The sequence below is a fragment of the Tinamus guttatus genome, unplaced genomic scaffold (assembly GCF_059628265.1).
Source record: "Tinamus guttatus ecotype Peru unplaced genomic scaffold, ASM5962826v1 Tinamus_guttatus_pri_ptg000271l, whole genome shotgun sequence".
NCBI classification, from domain to species: domain Eukaryota; kingdom Metazoa; phylum Chordata; class Aves; order Tinamiformes; family Tinamidae; genus Tinamus; species Tinamus guttatus.
Window position 1 is genome coordinate 677,275 of NW_028288805.1, and position 14,639 is coordinate 691,913.

At 38.4% G+C, this 14,639-nt stretch overlaps 1 protein-coding gene across 2 annotated transcripts in view; it reads right to left on the minus strand.

Annotated features, from left to right (window-relative positions):
- Positions 1 to 3,191: 3,191 nt before the first annotated feature.
- YES1 (YES proto-oncogene 1, Src family tyrosine kinase) overlaps positions 3,192 to 14,639 on the minus strand; it is a 44,053-nt gene continuing 32,605 nt past the window's right edge. For both annotated transcript variants that reach the window (XM_088527245.1, XM_088527246.1), the window contains exons 3-12: positions 13,689 to 13,788; positions 12,605 to 12,703; positions 9,029 to 9,132; positions 8,705 to 8,854; positions 8,333 to 8,488; positions 7,887 to 8,066; positions 6,632 to 6,708; positions 6,163 to 6,316; positions 5,500 to 5,631; positions 3,192 to 4,672 (exon numbers count right to left, since the gene is read on the minus strand). In XM_088527245.1, coding sequence (XP_088383371.1) covers positions 4,464 to 4,672; positions 5,500 to 5,631; positions 6,163 to 6,316; positions 6,632 to 6,708; positions 7,887 to 8,066; positions 8,333 to 8,488; positions 8,705 to 8,854; positions 9,029 to 9,132; positions 12,605 to 12,703; positions 13,689 to 13,788 — 1,361 coding nt within the window. In that variant the 3' untranslated portion in view covers positions 3,192 to 4,463. The remainder of the gene's footprint in view (positions 4,673 to 5,499; positions 5,632 to 6,162; positions 6,317 to 6,631; positions 6,709 to 7,886; positions 8,067 to 8,332; positions 8,489 to 8,704; positions 8,855 to 9,028; positions 9,133 to 12,604; positions 12,704 to 13,688; positions 13,789 to 14,639) is intronic.

Consider the following 14,639-nt stretch of genomic DNA (forward strand, 5'->3'; position numbering starts at 1 on the left):
CCCAAATGTTTGCATGCAGAACTGACAAGAAAAACAGGCTCAATGATGAGGCCCAGTGAAGAACATGGATCTCTCAGGAGATGCCTGAGCATTCAGGACACATGCGGAGAGGAAGGAAAACTATTCTTAAATCCTGCATCCATGCAGTGCCATTCGGTGGGGTCTCCAGGAACCAGGATTTCTCTGGTTCAGTCTCTGTATTTGGCACAAAGGTGCTGCTTTTCTGTTGCATTGGGTCTCCCAGCTAATATTCAGGGGCTCAGCTATGAGGCAGCTGGGGTGAGCTGAGCTGATACAGAAGCATCACAGTGTGCAGGCCTATTTCTACCTCTTCTCCAAAACACGATGCCACTGGTGTTTTTCCAGCCATCATTCTCCCCTCAAGTTCCATGAGAGAAGGCAGAAAGCCAGGGGAAAAGGAACCTTGTTGTAGAGGGAACTCTTACCCCTGCAGCCATGAATGAAGCCCTACGCTCGGGTTTGCACCCCCAAGGAAACCTCTTTCTCACTTAGCAGTCACCTATATAAGATGCAAAGGCAACGCGGGAGTCTAGACAAGGTCCTCCGCCCCGGCTATGGTATTGGAGGCAGGAATGTCCATTCCCCTGTGCCATCTCTTCCCATCCTGCCTTGAAATGGCGCCGTGGCCAGGGGAGCGCGCGAGGAGCATTCCCACTCCGCAGCGACCGCGGCCTCCACGGGCTGAGGAGGCCAGTGAAGCTCTGATCCCGCGTGTCCATGAGGCCGAAGCAGGAGCAAGATGTGGGGCTGGAGGGCACCTGCACCTCCAGGCCCCTGCACGAAGCGACTTCAGTCCCTGCCGCAACAAACAGGGAAGGTACAAAGCAAAACGCAGGGCCCTGACAGTTAATTACCCAGACGTAATTCTGGTCTCCAAAACCCAAGTTTAGCCTTAAATTTCTTAGCAGGGTGTGAGAACTCGACTCTGCTGTTTACAACACGCTGCATCATTTAAGCACGGATCTTTGGGGGTTATATGTAACAAGGCTCTGTGGCTTCGCAGCACTCGAAAATGTTGGGGGAAGTTGGTACAAACATCTACAGCATCTCCACAGAGAAGTTAAAAACAGAGAATTTTATTGGATTAAACAGATCAAAATAAATAACGAGGTTGGGGCTTATTATTAAAATTCGTTTAAGTTCATTCCACGTTTGAGGTTTCTCAGTATGCAGATCACGTTTCAGAATTGCCAGTATCTCAGAAGAATGGGAGTAAGATTAATACTCTGCCTTGATTCTACCCATCGGCAAGCTACGGGAGACTTCTTTTTTAAATACCACTGAAAATTTGCCTTGGAAAGGTAAGAGCTAGTCACAAACGCAGTGAATGACAGATTGCAACGCTTTCCAGGCTAAAAACACGTAGGATTCTTTTGGTGATGCTTTCTGCTAAAATAGGGATGCATTTTATCTAAACAGTAGGATCATACACATTTTTTATGTTTAGAAATTTACTCAAAAACCTTATAAAAGTATTTTTCAAATACTACAGCTGAAAACAATGCATGACAGAAACAACCTGCAGCCCTACCACAAGAAAATGGTTATGACCAAGTCTGATGGACAACGGGGAGAGCACAGATTACCAGAAATATTACAGAATTGCTGTCATTAAAAATAGTGAAACATTAATAACACTACAGGAAATACTAAAAATACAGTAAACTTTGCAGTTCATAGATTCTGTAAGAAGTCTTAGTGCTGCGTTAGTTATTACTGGAAATCAGGAACAGCATGTTGACAGTACTGGCTGCTTCACCAACAGTGGCACTGAACATACATTGCAAATGTATGTACATACATTGAATGAACATACATTTCAAATCCCAGGATTTGGGATTTGAGTACTACCGGTCATTGAGACAGGTAACATTCAACTAGCACATGAACAAACTTATAAAACTCCCTGAAAAACTGCGCAGAAATCAGCAGTGACGGCCAGGGCTGGGTAAACAAGAGAGCGCCATGTGCGTCTCCCTGCGGCGCGGCGCTGGCCGCAGCTCAGAGCTGACTTTGGAATTTGTGTCCCAAGGATCTGTCTGTCCCCATCCACCTGGGGGTCAGTTTTAAGCCTGGACAGAATTGTCCTGGCCATTTCTGGCCAGGGACTTGAGAACTGAAAGCTTTCTGAACTAGAAAAAACCTCCCTTTCACAGCAATAGTTTAAAACACACCACAAATTCATCATCTCTCACGAAAGCACAGGAAAACAGTTCACAGAGAAAAAACACCTCAAACCTCCTCAAGATAGTTGTTAGCTTCAAAGTTCATTTTCCCCTTTTATTCCCCTCCCTCTGCACTCCATAACGTGGCTATTCTCTTTTTGTTTCCTTTTTTGTGTTGTTTTTTAAATAAGCAGATGCAATCAAGGAGAAATTTATTGTGAACCAATTCTGCAAAACAGTTCAACAATGCCATACTTTATAAAAATACTTAGTTACATAATTAAACTTATTACTATTTATATAAAAAATGTGAATGTGAATTTTAAACTCTGTTAGGGGTAAGAACCACACCAAGGTCTTGAGGTGAAACACAAATAAATTCTCATAAACATACAATCTCTTTTGGAGAAGTTTTATAATACACAACCATTTACAATGAACACGTTCATTAATTTAGTGTTTTATTCCTTTACTATACAAGTGTTACCACAATGAACTGTTCCATTCAGTAATTAAAATCGAAATAATGCCAGTGTCATTTTCTGGCATTCTTTGTTATAGCTGTATTAATACATAAACTCACATGATTGTGTTATTCATTTTAAAATATTTAGAAAAATTAAAATTCCTTTTTTTTGGCCTTTTTTTTTTTTATACATAAAGCCCTTGTAAAATTTGATAACCACAGATGTACAAATGATATGGGATGAGGAAGGAAAATGGAATATGATGGCACTGCTCTTATAAAGATCCATTTGGTAGCTAGATTCAGTGTAGTGTAAACCCATGGAAGGATGTAAGGTTTAGTACCGAAACTATAACCAACATTTCTGAAACCTGCTTGTTGGATAGCTTTGCAACGATAATACGAATTTCAACCCAACAGCTAAGTATGAGTTTAGTGTTTCAAAATTAAATTATACAAGCTTGATCAGAAATTCAAAAACCTCATGCAAATTGTTGAACAGAAGACATGATGTTATTGCTCGATATGTCAGAAGGTGAAGAAAATAAAATCTAGATGTTTTGTAAGCTGCACTGAATGCCAACAAAAGTTCATTGTCACTATATTCAGTCAACATTAAATATACTTTATCCCTTTAGTTTCTAAGCTTTCACATTTTCTTCTGTTTACTTTTACTTAAATAATTCTATGGGAAGGGTAAAAGTGGGAAGTGAAACTGTGTCTAAGAGTGTCTTAATAGTCAAGAAAAGCAAAAGTGCAATCAAATCCCTGAACTAGTGACAGTTTACATTTGTGGCACCCACCCTTATTAACAATATAAAAGCCACATATAACAGTACCAAATCTGTCTCTGAAAATGGACTAAAAGTGGCCATTTATCCACTTCGGTCTTGCTTTCTTGGTGAGCTTTGTTCAGGTAGCCTTCCCACACAAAAGCTCTTTGTACGATTGGAGCTTAAAAGATCAAAGGATTTCCCCCCACCCCAATTTTATTATATAGTTTCAAGTTCAAATATCATCATACTTTATCAGCGTAACTTTATAAAATATTACCTCATTTTCTAGTTACCTTCATTATTCTTAATTAGCTATGCAGAAAGAAAAAAGAAAAATCTCTCATGCTACTTTCCAGTTACATTAATAACACGTATTAAACACAGTGCATTATGCTCTCTAATTTCACTATTGAGGTCTACGATTTAGATCAAAGTTTGTCATACACTGCTCCAATTTCTCTTTTAACCTGCCTACCCTAATTAAGTCCATACAAGAGGAAGCTTAAAGATCAAGTCTATGCATCAATAGGGTTGTACAGGTTGTACCACCTTTTGGGGAAAAGACCCACAGAATTTTGAATGCAGGAAGTTTTACAGAACTGGAATAGAACTATTTGGTCCCATAAAGTTCCTCTGCTTTAAAATCCTACTGAGAATCACTTGCAACTCCAGACAATTCCCTCTGTAGTTGAATGATTATTAAATGCTGGGAAACAAATGATTTGAAACATTGGGTTTGCTGCTATTGTTCACACCAACTCTTGCTTTATCACCCTGTATTTTCAATAAGCTTCCTTTGGACCCTGAAATAAGTTGGGAAAAAGAAAAAACAAACAAACAAAATTCCATCATTGGTAAATTAGATTATAACACTTCAAAAGTGGTTTTGTGCAACTGTATTATGAAATTCCAGTTTGCCATTAAAAGCATGCAAAGTAGCGAAGATTTTCTTTCCTTTGATTCCTTAAAGACATCAGGAATTCTTTGCAAGTCTTTACATTTGGCAGATTTGTGTATGTTATATAGATTGTTGGCTTATAAATTGTCTCCAGGCTGGTACTGTGGTTCTGTAGCAGTAAAGTAGTCCTCCAAGAAAGACTGTATATATTCAAATGTTGGTCTCTCATCAGGGTCCTTCTTCCAACACAGTTTCATTAACTCATGGAGAGACTCTGGACAGCCTTGTGGACAAGGCATCCTATATCCACGTTCCACTTGTTCCAGAACTTCCCGATTCACCATCCCTAAAACAAAAGCATTTCATCTTTGAATGACGTTACACAAAGTCCAGTTTGTGGTATTTTTTTTTTTTTTCAGATCTTCTTTCTCCAGACACAATGCTGTCAGGACATGCATGTGAAACTACCATGACAGCGCCTGAAAGCAGCATGCTTCCTACTGAATGAATTTAAAACACTTTCCATTAAATACATTTTCTGAAAATTATTTCATTATACCAACAGTTCCTCAATACCTGGTTCTTCATTCATTTGTATACCTATTCTTATGTTTTGATACAGGTCATTTAATACTGCCTTGTGCACGAGTCACCTTTGCAAAAGGAAAGACCCAAGTATCTTCTGTGTGCATTAATTCAAGTCAAGGACCACTTGATTTGTATCTGACAATGAAAGGGACAGCATATACCCAACAGAAGTGTCCTAAAATTCCAGTCACAAATGACAAAATGTCTAACAAAACACGTGACACATGTTTTGTTTCAAAAACTGGTCTAACAAGTTGACTCTACAGATGCTGTGAGTTGGCAAAACGTCAAAAATAAAAATTTTAGAATCTGATAGCTAGGCTAGCAAAACATAAGTGGTCTGAAATGACCTATCAGTCACATTTATAAATGCAGAACATGGAACACTTTAATTATACGCTGGTTAATCTGCAACTAAAATAAGAAACTTTGTGAACACAAGAGACAGAAAAGTGTGACTAAGTGTTTGTCTCTGCTTGTCGACTGGGGACTCTGAATGAAGCCACAAAGTACAAACGGAGGCTTAAAAAGCACAGAAAAAAACACTGCACCACTAGAAGGAAATGCACTAGATTTTCCCCTTACCTGGGTATGGCACTCTCCCCTTCGTTACCAGCTCTGTCAGCAGAATTCCAAACGACCACACGTCTGACTTGATTGTAAACCGACCATACAACGCTGCCTCAGGAGCTGTCCACTTAATTGGAAATTTAGCTCCTAAAGACATTGGAAAGAGAGATACTTAATTTTCCCTTGCTTATGAATCATCTGCTTAACATTTTGGAATATTTTGAAGTAATACTGCATTTAAATTTTTACGCTCTTTTTTACTGAACCAAATTCGAGGTGACTTAGTACCTTAATATTTCAAACTTAAAAGCATTAGGCTAGCAACTACTGGCTACAATTTTTCTAAGCAGTTTAAAAGGGGAATGATCTTAAGATGTGATGAGCACCCTCTCTGGAATCTCAGCCCTCTTCAAACACTAGCAATTTATTTACCTAAAAAAAAAAAAAAAAAAAAAAAACTAAAAAATGTATTTGAGGAAATAAGTAATCTGCCAAACAATTTTGAAATTAGAAACTTTGCAAAAACTGGAGGAGAAGCTGCAACTAAACTTGCACAGCTGTGATGGTACACTTATATGAATAATTTTTACTGCACAGACAGAACATACGGACAAATTCTGCTAAATGTGACAACTTATAATAACTTTAAGGCAACTGGATGTATTTATTCAGTCTTACCTTGTCTTGCGGTGTACTCATTGTCCTCTATTAACCTTGCTAAACCGAAGTCTGCTATTTTACACACAAGATTGTCTCCTACAAGAATGTTAGCTGCCCGGAGATCCCTGTGGATGTAGTTCATTCTTTCAATGTAAGCCATGCCATCAGCAATCTTAAAAATAAAGTTTTATTAAGAATTACTTTGAGGACTATACTAACTTCTTCAAAGCATTCCCATTACATAAGCATGGGAAGTATCACAAAGCAAGACCTTATGAATGACCTACTAATTACAGGATGTCTGGTTACACAGTATTTGCTAATTTGGTGCTAGATAGCTTTCTTTTGACAATTTACAAATCTACAACAGAAGATGTAAAGAAAAGCAAGCAACAGATACAACATCCAATAATTATGCTTAGTTGATACCTAATATTCTTTCAAATCTCTAAAAACAAAATACATATTTTTGGTTCATAAAATATACCTGTGCAGCCATGTCAACCAGCTGGGGGAGTTTTAAGTACTTCCCTTCTCCTTCTTTTAGGAAGTCTAGCAAGCTGCCTGTAAAAAATAACACAAACGTTTAGGGAAAACATGGTAAAAATCATAAACTTGACCTAGACATGATGATTCAGCTTCCAGCCTCTGTTTGGAAACCCTCATTTACTAAAATCCATAACCCAATCAATGCTCATAGTTGACTCTATCCTTATTCTTAAGGAAAATACAAAGAGTGAATAAAGAGTAACAACTAATCAATCTTTCAAAACCATGATGAGTGTGGTGATTGTGAGGGGAAAAAAAAATCACTAAGTTGTGGATTTTGCAGTGGAACTTATTGCAGCAGCCATGAATTGAGTCTCTGATATGTTTTCAGTCAGTTGCTGTATTTTTTGCATCAAAAGTACAAGTGTGACAGGTCAGACCCATGCTGCTGCTGCTGCTGTTTATTTGGGGACTTAGCATAGACTTATCCCCATCTCAGATCATGAGCTCAGAGGACTTCAGAAAAAGATTTCAAAAGGACATCAGCTATCTGTCCACATTGCAAAAGTTATTTTCAGCTCCTATCCAACTTTTTTTTTTTTTCTGTGATTTGAGCAGAAGATTGTGTTTTCTAAAAACTGGAAAACTGATTTGAGAATCCACTTCTTAACGCTAATATGCTTAAAATGTTTACTTCCACAGTTGGCCTAAATCTTTAAATCTCTTTTCCTGAAGGGAATGGGGAGAGTGAAATGATGTAGAGTAAGGGAAGGAGAAATGGACGGAAACCAAGAGAGAAAAGGAGAAGCCTCGTAAAGTAAAACAAAACAACAACAAAAAAATTCCAAGCTATTTAAAATTTGCAATCATTCTACCAGACGGAAAACAAACTCAACTGATTCTGTGGTTGTGAGCATGACCTTACTATAGGTAGGCACACCCTCATTAAAATATTCCCAGATATAATAATCTAATTTACATGCAATACAGGCAGTACATACCTAAAAAAAAATAAAAAAGGAAGAAAAAATATCTCTTGGAAGATTAACAAGGATGAAACAGATGTGCAAAAACCCCATGCTCTAAATCCGAACTGCTTCAAGTAGGTCAAGTGTTGCTCATTTTAATCTAATCAAAATTACCACTTATACTCCAGTCACTTTAAACCTAATGTTAATTAAACATTTACCTTGTTGCTGGTACTTTAAATAAACTTTTAAATTCAGTATCAAAGAAGCTATTCAGTCACACACCTTTTGTCATGAATTCTGTGACGATGTAGATTGGTTCCTCAGAAACAACAGCGTACAGGGGAACAAGCTTGTCGTGTCGTAATTTCTTCATGATCTGTGCCTCCTGCAGGAAAGCTTCTGGCATCATTGTACCAGGTTTTAGTGTCTTGATTGCTACTTTTGTGGTTCCATTCCATGTTCCTAGGGAACCAAATTACATTTTATTCTCTGCTAGAATGCTGAAGAGTTTTTCCTACTACTAAAACTATTTGCTTTTTGCTTCTGCTTTGACAGCTAATAATTATAAATTAGTAACTATATTGAAAATTAGTTTTAACTTTACATGAGCGATCACAATTACTTTTCTTCTCACTTCTTTATCAAATTATCTCTCTAGATTTTAACACTGATATACCTAAAATGTTATTAAAACAATCACACAAACAATTGAGAAGTGCTACCCTTACCCATCCACACTTCACCAAAGCATCCTTGGCCCAACTTAACCTCTAGCCTCAAAGATTCTCTGGGAATTTCCCAGGCATCTTTTGCTAGTCCCTGGGTTTGCGGTTTCACAGTTGGACACACAGTTGTCAGCTTATGGCACAGTCCATCAGCATGCTCTGGAAAACAGAAAATCAAGTTTTGCAGATAAATGGAACAGAACTATAATAAAAGGAATATGTTAATGTTGATAAAAGAACAATTTAATTTATTGTTTGTCAAAGTCAAAAAGTATTTTTTATAACAGTAAATTAAAAAAAAAAAAGCTACATATGCAAATTTTCATCCTTGCAGTATGAACAAAGAAATATGGGATCACTGGAATTTAGGCTTACCTCTGTAGTGCTTTACCAACTTCTGCAGTGATTCAAATTGTGCTCTGGTTGTGATATAGTATCCACCATTATCAAGTTTTCTGATTTTGTAGTGTTTCACATTGTCACCTCTGACCTCATCCCAGTCACGTATAGAAAGGGAATAAGCACCTAAAAAAAAATTTGGGGGGTGAAGAACCCAATAGAAAATCATATTTAATTCATTTCCCCTAGTCTCATCACACATATAAGTATAATGTAATAAACGTAAAAAAGGTCACAATATTTGGGAGGCCAGGGCAACAGGGGGAGAGAAGGAAAGGAAATATGCAGAAATGCACATACCTTTAGTGGTTTCACTCTCTCTTACTAAGAAAATACCACGCTGGTTCCCAGGATTTAAGAGTAGCCTTTCTGCATCCTTCCTGCCCATCTTACCAAAATACCATCTAGAAAAAGTTAAAGAAAATATCTGTAAATAAAGATAAGCTTATGTAATCACATAAAGAAAAAAAAAAGATTTAGAAATCTGAATTACTGACCGGAGTACTAAAAAGCAGTTACACATCATGACTCCCACATAACCGAAATATTAAAGTGATCTATTTTTATTTTAATAAAGTTCTAACTTCTATTCTTTTCATATTCTCTATAAAGAGGCCTATATCCACAAATGTTATGTGTTTCTGACGGCTTAGGAATAGACATCATCAGTCTGCACCGGCTAAAGTAACACACTCCCGGTGGTTAAGAAGTCTGTATAACAAATACAATGACAAATGACAGGGAAATGTTGTCGGTAGCGCATGCAGAGCACTTCAGCACCCCTAACTATGTTTTCTTCTGTAGATATTTCAGTTAATGTGCTAGAAAGCATTGCTTGATGCCAAGCGAGTTTATACAAAAATCCCAGAAAACAGAGCAACTGGAGTAGGAAGGGCCTTGCAGAGCTCTCTAGTCCCGTCTCCGGCTCCAAACCAGGTTAGCTCTGAGATCAGACCAGATTCCTCAGGGCTACATCCATTTGGGTCTTGACAAACCTGCAAGGATGGAAACTGCACAAGATCTTTACGCGGTCTGCACCCCTGCTAGGCTGTCATCATCCTGATTTTTTTTCCTTATGCCCAGGTGGAATCTCCCCTTTTTCAGCTTTATGCCCATCCTCTCTTCTTTCACAAATGGGATTTCTTCCCCCATGCTCCCAAGGCATGCTCATCCTCAGAAATATTATGCACAAAGTTCTGTCCTGGGCCAGGGATAATTTTATCATCCAGCTCCCAGCGAATCTTCAGGCTTTGGAAAAAAACTTACTTCTAATCATATTTTATTGGGACTGGGTGCCTCAGAAATTGTAAAATGACGCAAAGTGTAAATTTCAGACATTTTAATTTGGGATAGTTGTAGCATCAAGGAAATCTGGCATTGTAGGTGCAGGGAGAAAAAAAAAAAAGCAGTATCAGAAATTACTGCAAAACAGCGACTGTGGCAGAAATGTTTTGTGTGAGAAAAAAAAGAAAAGCAGGTAAGAAAGGATCATTTTGTTGGCATGTGATCAGAATGACCTACGGAATCATTTGAAATACCAAACTTACTTTTTATATTTCCTTATGCTTGCAGTTCGACCGTTAAAGTAGACATTTAAAGTTAGAATGAGCTAGGGGAGTATGTATGTTTAGGACAATTTGGATGTAACCTATAATTTTACTGAAGCAAACTTCCACCCCAGTAATCATTTCACATGAAAATGGCACTACCCTAGACCACTATAGCTATTTACAAATTAGACTGCAAAGTGTTATTTTGTTTTACTACCTATAAAGTCATAGAAGGGTTTATTTGTCCTTTTATGAGCATTCAGTATTTTTAATATGAGAGCATTCAAAAGCCATATGGATAATACGGATTCTGTTGTAAGCAGCTTGTGATATAAAGGTCTTCAGGCTTAGAAAAGACCACTTAAGAAAGAAAAGCCTAACAATTCTGTGGCCGTGTAATTCTAGCCCTTGTGATTCCAGCTGCAATAACAAAACAAAAATTTATAAATGCTACCAAAGCCAAGGACTAACAAGCAAACTTTAAAGTAAATGAAATCTATTCCAAGTGCTGTGGTACTATTTAATAAAATTAGCACTAGTTCTTTAAAATATTCATTAAAAAAAAAAAAAAGTCCTTACTCATTGACTCTCAGTCCCTGTGATAATGTGCTCCTTCCCTGACCTCTCCATAAATAGCCCCCAGCCAGGTGCCGACTGAGCACGAGCCAACTAAAATCTGCCTTGGACATAAATATCAGTATGAGGACAAGCATCTTCCCCCCAGGGAATGGGAGAGCCCGCTGAGCCCTCCTACATGGCAGGCTGCACTGCAGAACCAGCTCTTGATCAGGGACGCTTCCCAGCGGTACTGCTGGAGGTCGGGAGCTTCCCACCTGTGACACCTCCTCAGGAAGTGGCTAAGAGCATGTGGAAAATCTGCCCAACTTCACGGACCTTTGCAAAGCTGCATCTCCGATTCACTGCGCACGAGATCCTTCAGGCACAGACCGCAGACCACGCCTGAGACTACGACAGGACCCAGCCACTGCCAGACTCCCCTGGGGAGGGGTTTGGAGAGGAAGGGGGTCCGTTCCGAACCTCGTGTCTCAGCCTCCTGGACGCTCCCATCTGACCCTGTCCTCCAGGCGGTAAATAGCTGAGTGAACCTTGCCCATCAACCCTTCTTAAATCACTGTCTGTCTTAATGACTGGACTCTGTTAAATCACTATCTTATCTCAATAAAACATGCTGCTGCTTCTCTCTTACAGTGAAGTGTATCACTCCTCACTTATCCACAACAGTCCCACCTCCAGCCATCACATAAACCTGTGTCAAATCTCCCTCCTCGTCCTTTGCAATATGCAGGAGCAGTATTCAGGAGCAATAATTTCCTTCTAGAAACACTGCATTCTTAGCTAGCAAATGGACTTTTTCTACCGGCACCACCATTAATAGCAATAATAGTTTAAAATTATTAAAAATAATATTTAAAATTATCACATAGTTTAAAGATCTCTATTTTTTGGCTTATGGATCATGATTTTAAAAATAACTGAACTCCAGGACATCAAGCAACCCTATGTCTTTGACACAATCACTTTTCAATAGCAAAGTGGCAGGTGAGAGCAGCAGCAACATGCTAAAATCTCAGCAGGAGATTCAGGAAACATCTTGGAAATTGGGCTGTTTTCCCAGACGTGCAGTAGGAAACACAGAAGTGCCCAGATCAGGTATCAGGGAATCGCTTACTAGCAGTACCATGCCCATATACTGAGCAGTGGAGTTTTATAGTTTTAGTACAATAAATGCAATTAATCCCTTGAAACAAATACTCCTAAGATTGCACCCCAACTCGTAATTCCCAAAATGATTCCATGCAATTTTTAAGTGCTCTGGGAATAAATGAATGTTGAATGTCCTGGTACTGCAAACAATGTAATTTTCTAAGTTCAAAACAGTCCTTAGCTTTTTGTACTGAAAAGCTGTTACAGACTGATAGCTTAACAGTAACTGCCCATGCAAATGTTTTTTCAAAATGTGAGACTAGAGGCCATTAAGGATAGGGCTGACCTTGAATGAGGGTTCGCCAAGCAAAAAATATATATAAAAACCTGGAATTGAGGGTGTGTGAACTCTTGATGGAAAAATATGTTTTTGTCTTTAGCCCTACATAGAGCAAACAAGCATATAACATTTACATGAGTATCCACCTCACACCTCTTAATAATTATACCTTTAACACCATTTAAATAGCATTTCTATCACTGAATTAGTGGCATTATCCTACTTCTTCATTAAGTATGCCATGTAGTGACACCATCACCATAGGACTGCAAGCACAGAATGGATAATAAGAACAGACTGACAGGAAACAATGTGTCTTACTCTTCTGCTTGAATGGAGTCTGCAGGAGCTACATAATTGCTTGGGATGTAGCCTGTTTTTCCTGTAGCAATGGATCGTGCTTCCCACCAGTCTCCTTCCCTGCAATGCAACATCAATTATCTCTTCAACATATAAACAATGCATAATTCCCTAAAACGTGGAATTTCACACTTTTTGCAAGTTAGACTTCAGATAACATTTTATCTTAATTAAGAAGGCATACAAAATGACTTGTACTGCACTGGAGTTTATTTCGTTTTACTGTAAACTATGTGAGTGCTTCTTAGCAGAATTTTGTATTTTAATTTTTCTAAATATAAAAGCAGCATTTATCTATATATGCAAAACACTAATCTGTAACAAGAAGTTTCATGGTAGAGCTGTAAACAAACACACAGTATCTAGCCTTAATCTGCCTTAGATCACTGCCACAAAGCAAAGAGCAACAAAGCAAAGAAAAGTCAGCTAATAAAACTGGACAACTTCATGAATGAAACCTATCGCATGTGTGAATTGGAACTGTTACCTCAGCCAAAAGCTGCGTGTAAAGAAATCTCCAAGGTGAACAAATAATTTTATCTTTAATAGGCTTTTAGAAATCTGATCATAATACTATAACATTACTGCAATTAAGCTGGAATATCAAACTGCTCGGATAATCTAGAGTGGATTTACAAAAGAGCTTGGCAAGATCCACTTGGAGCTGTCCTTGCCTGGAGCCAAGGTGCTCAACTCCTGCATCCCCAGCGCAGTTTTCTCCCATTCCCCTCAACCTACCCGTAAGGGAGAACCTGTAACATGTGGAGTCTGGGGTTACATGACCTTCCACCTCTGCTGCCAGAAAAGGGACAACTGTGCCTCATTACAGGAGGAGCTAAAGGATATAACTCTATTGACAAAGGAGAAGAGGGCGCTGGAATTCCTCAAGTTATTGTCTTATCAGTATCAGTATTTTAACCCCTTCTTCGTTGAACTCCCCTATTCAAGTAAAAAATCCGTCTACTCTTCATTGAAAAATGATTTAAAGAAACGCTCGGTTAGTATTTATTCCCAAGAACATCCAAGTCTGAGTGACAGAACTTACGTGTTGTTAATGATCTGGAACCGTTCACCTTTCTTAAATGAAAGGTCATCTGTAGTTCTAGCTTCATAATCATATAAGGCCACAAATACAGTAACACCACCTTAGGAAAAAGGGAAAAAAAAAAAAAACCTTTGATATAGAAACAATGATTTTGATTTAAGGACTAGTCCACAAAAACAACTCATCAAATTTTACTGGGAAGCAAATCAACACTTTGGATTCCATCTCACTGTAGAAGCTGGATCAGTAACCATTAAATTTCTTAAGGCAGAGGAAACTCTACAAACAAATACCTCTAAAAAAAAAAATAATAACTTCCCAACCCCCTCAAAAAGGCAGCTAGGTACATAATTGGAAGTATATTAATAGTTAGAGTACTTATACAATAAAATCTGCACAACACATTAACAGTTAAGCTAATTTATTTTAATAAATGCAACCCAAGACAATCTTACAGTACCTCAAAATCATTGTATAAAGCTATCAATTACAAACTTTTACAAAATAATTTCCCTGTTAAACCTCTCTACAAATAACTGATGTGTCCCCATCTTGATGGGACTACACATCAAGCAATGAAACTAAAAACTGAAGTAATGCATAAGGGCCAAAACATTAATCCTAGAGCAGTGAAATGTCTTTTTAATTCCATCCAGTCTCCCAGTCAGTGAAGCAGACCTTTGCTGAGGATGGCCCGTAACTAGACTACTGTAGAGACTGATATCTAGAAATTTCTCAGGGTGAGCATTCACACTCCACCAGCCCTTTGGAATTTGCTTCCTGTGCCCCTCTTCTCGTGCACAGCGTGTTGCTGCCTGTCGCTTGGACAACACGCAGGTGTGAGAGGATGACGGTAGAAAGGCTCCTTTATTTACTACACAGAAACGTTTTCTCGCCTTTAAAGATCTATAAAACCGGACTAAAGGAGGAGTAGGAAAGAAAGAAGAACAG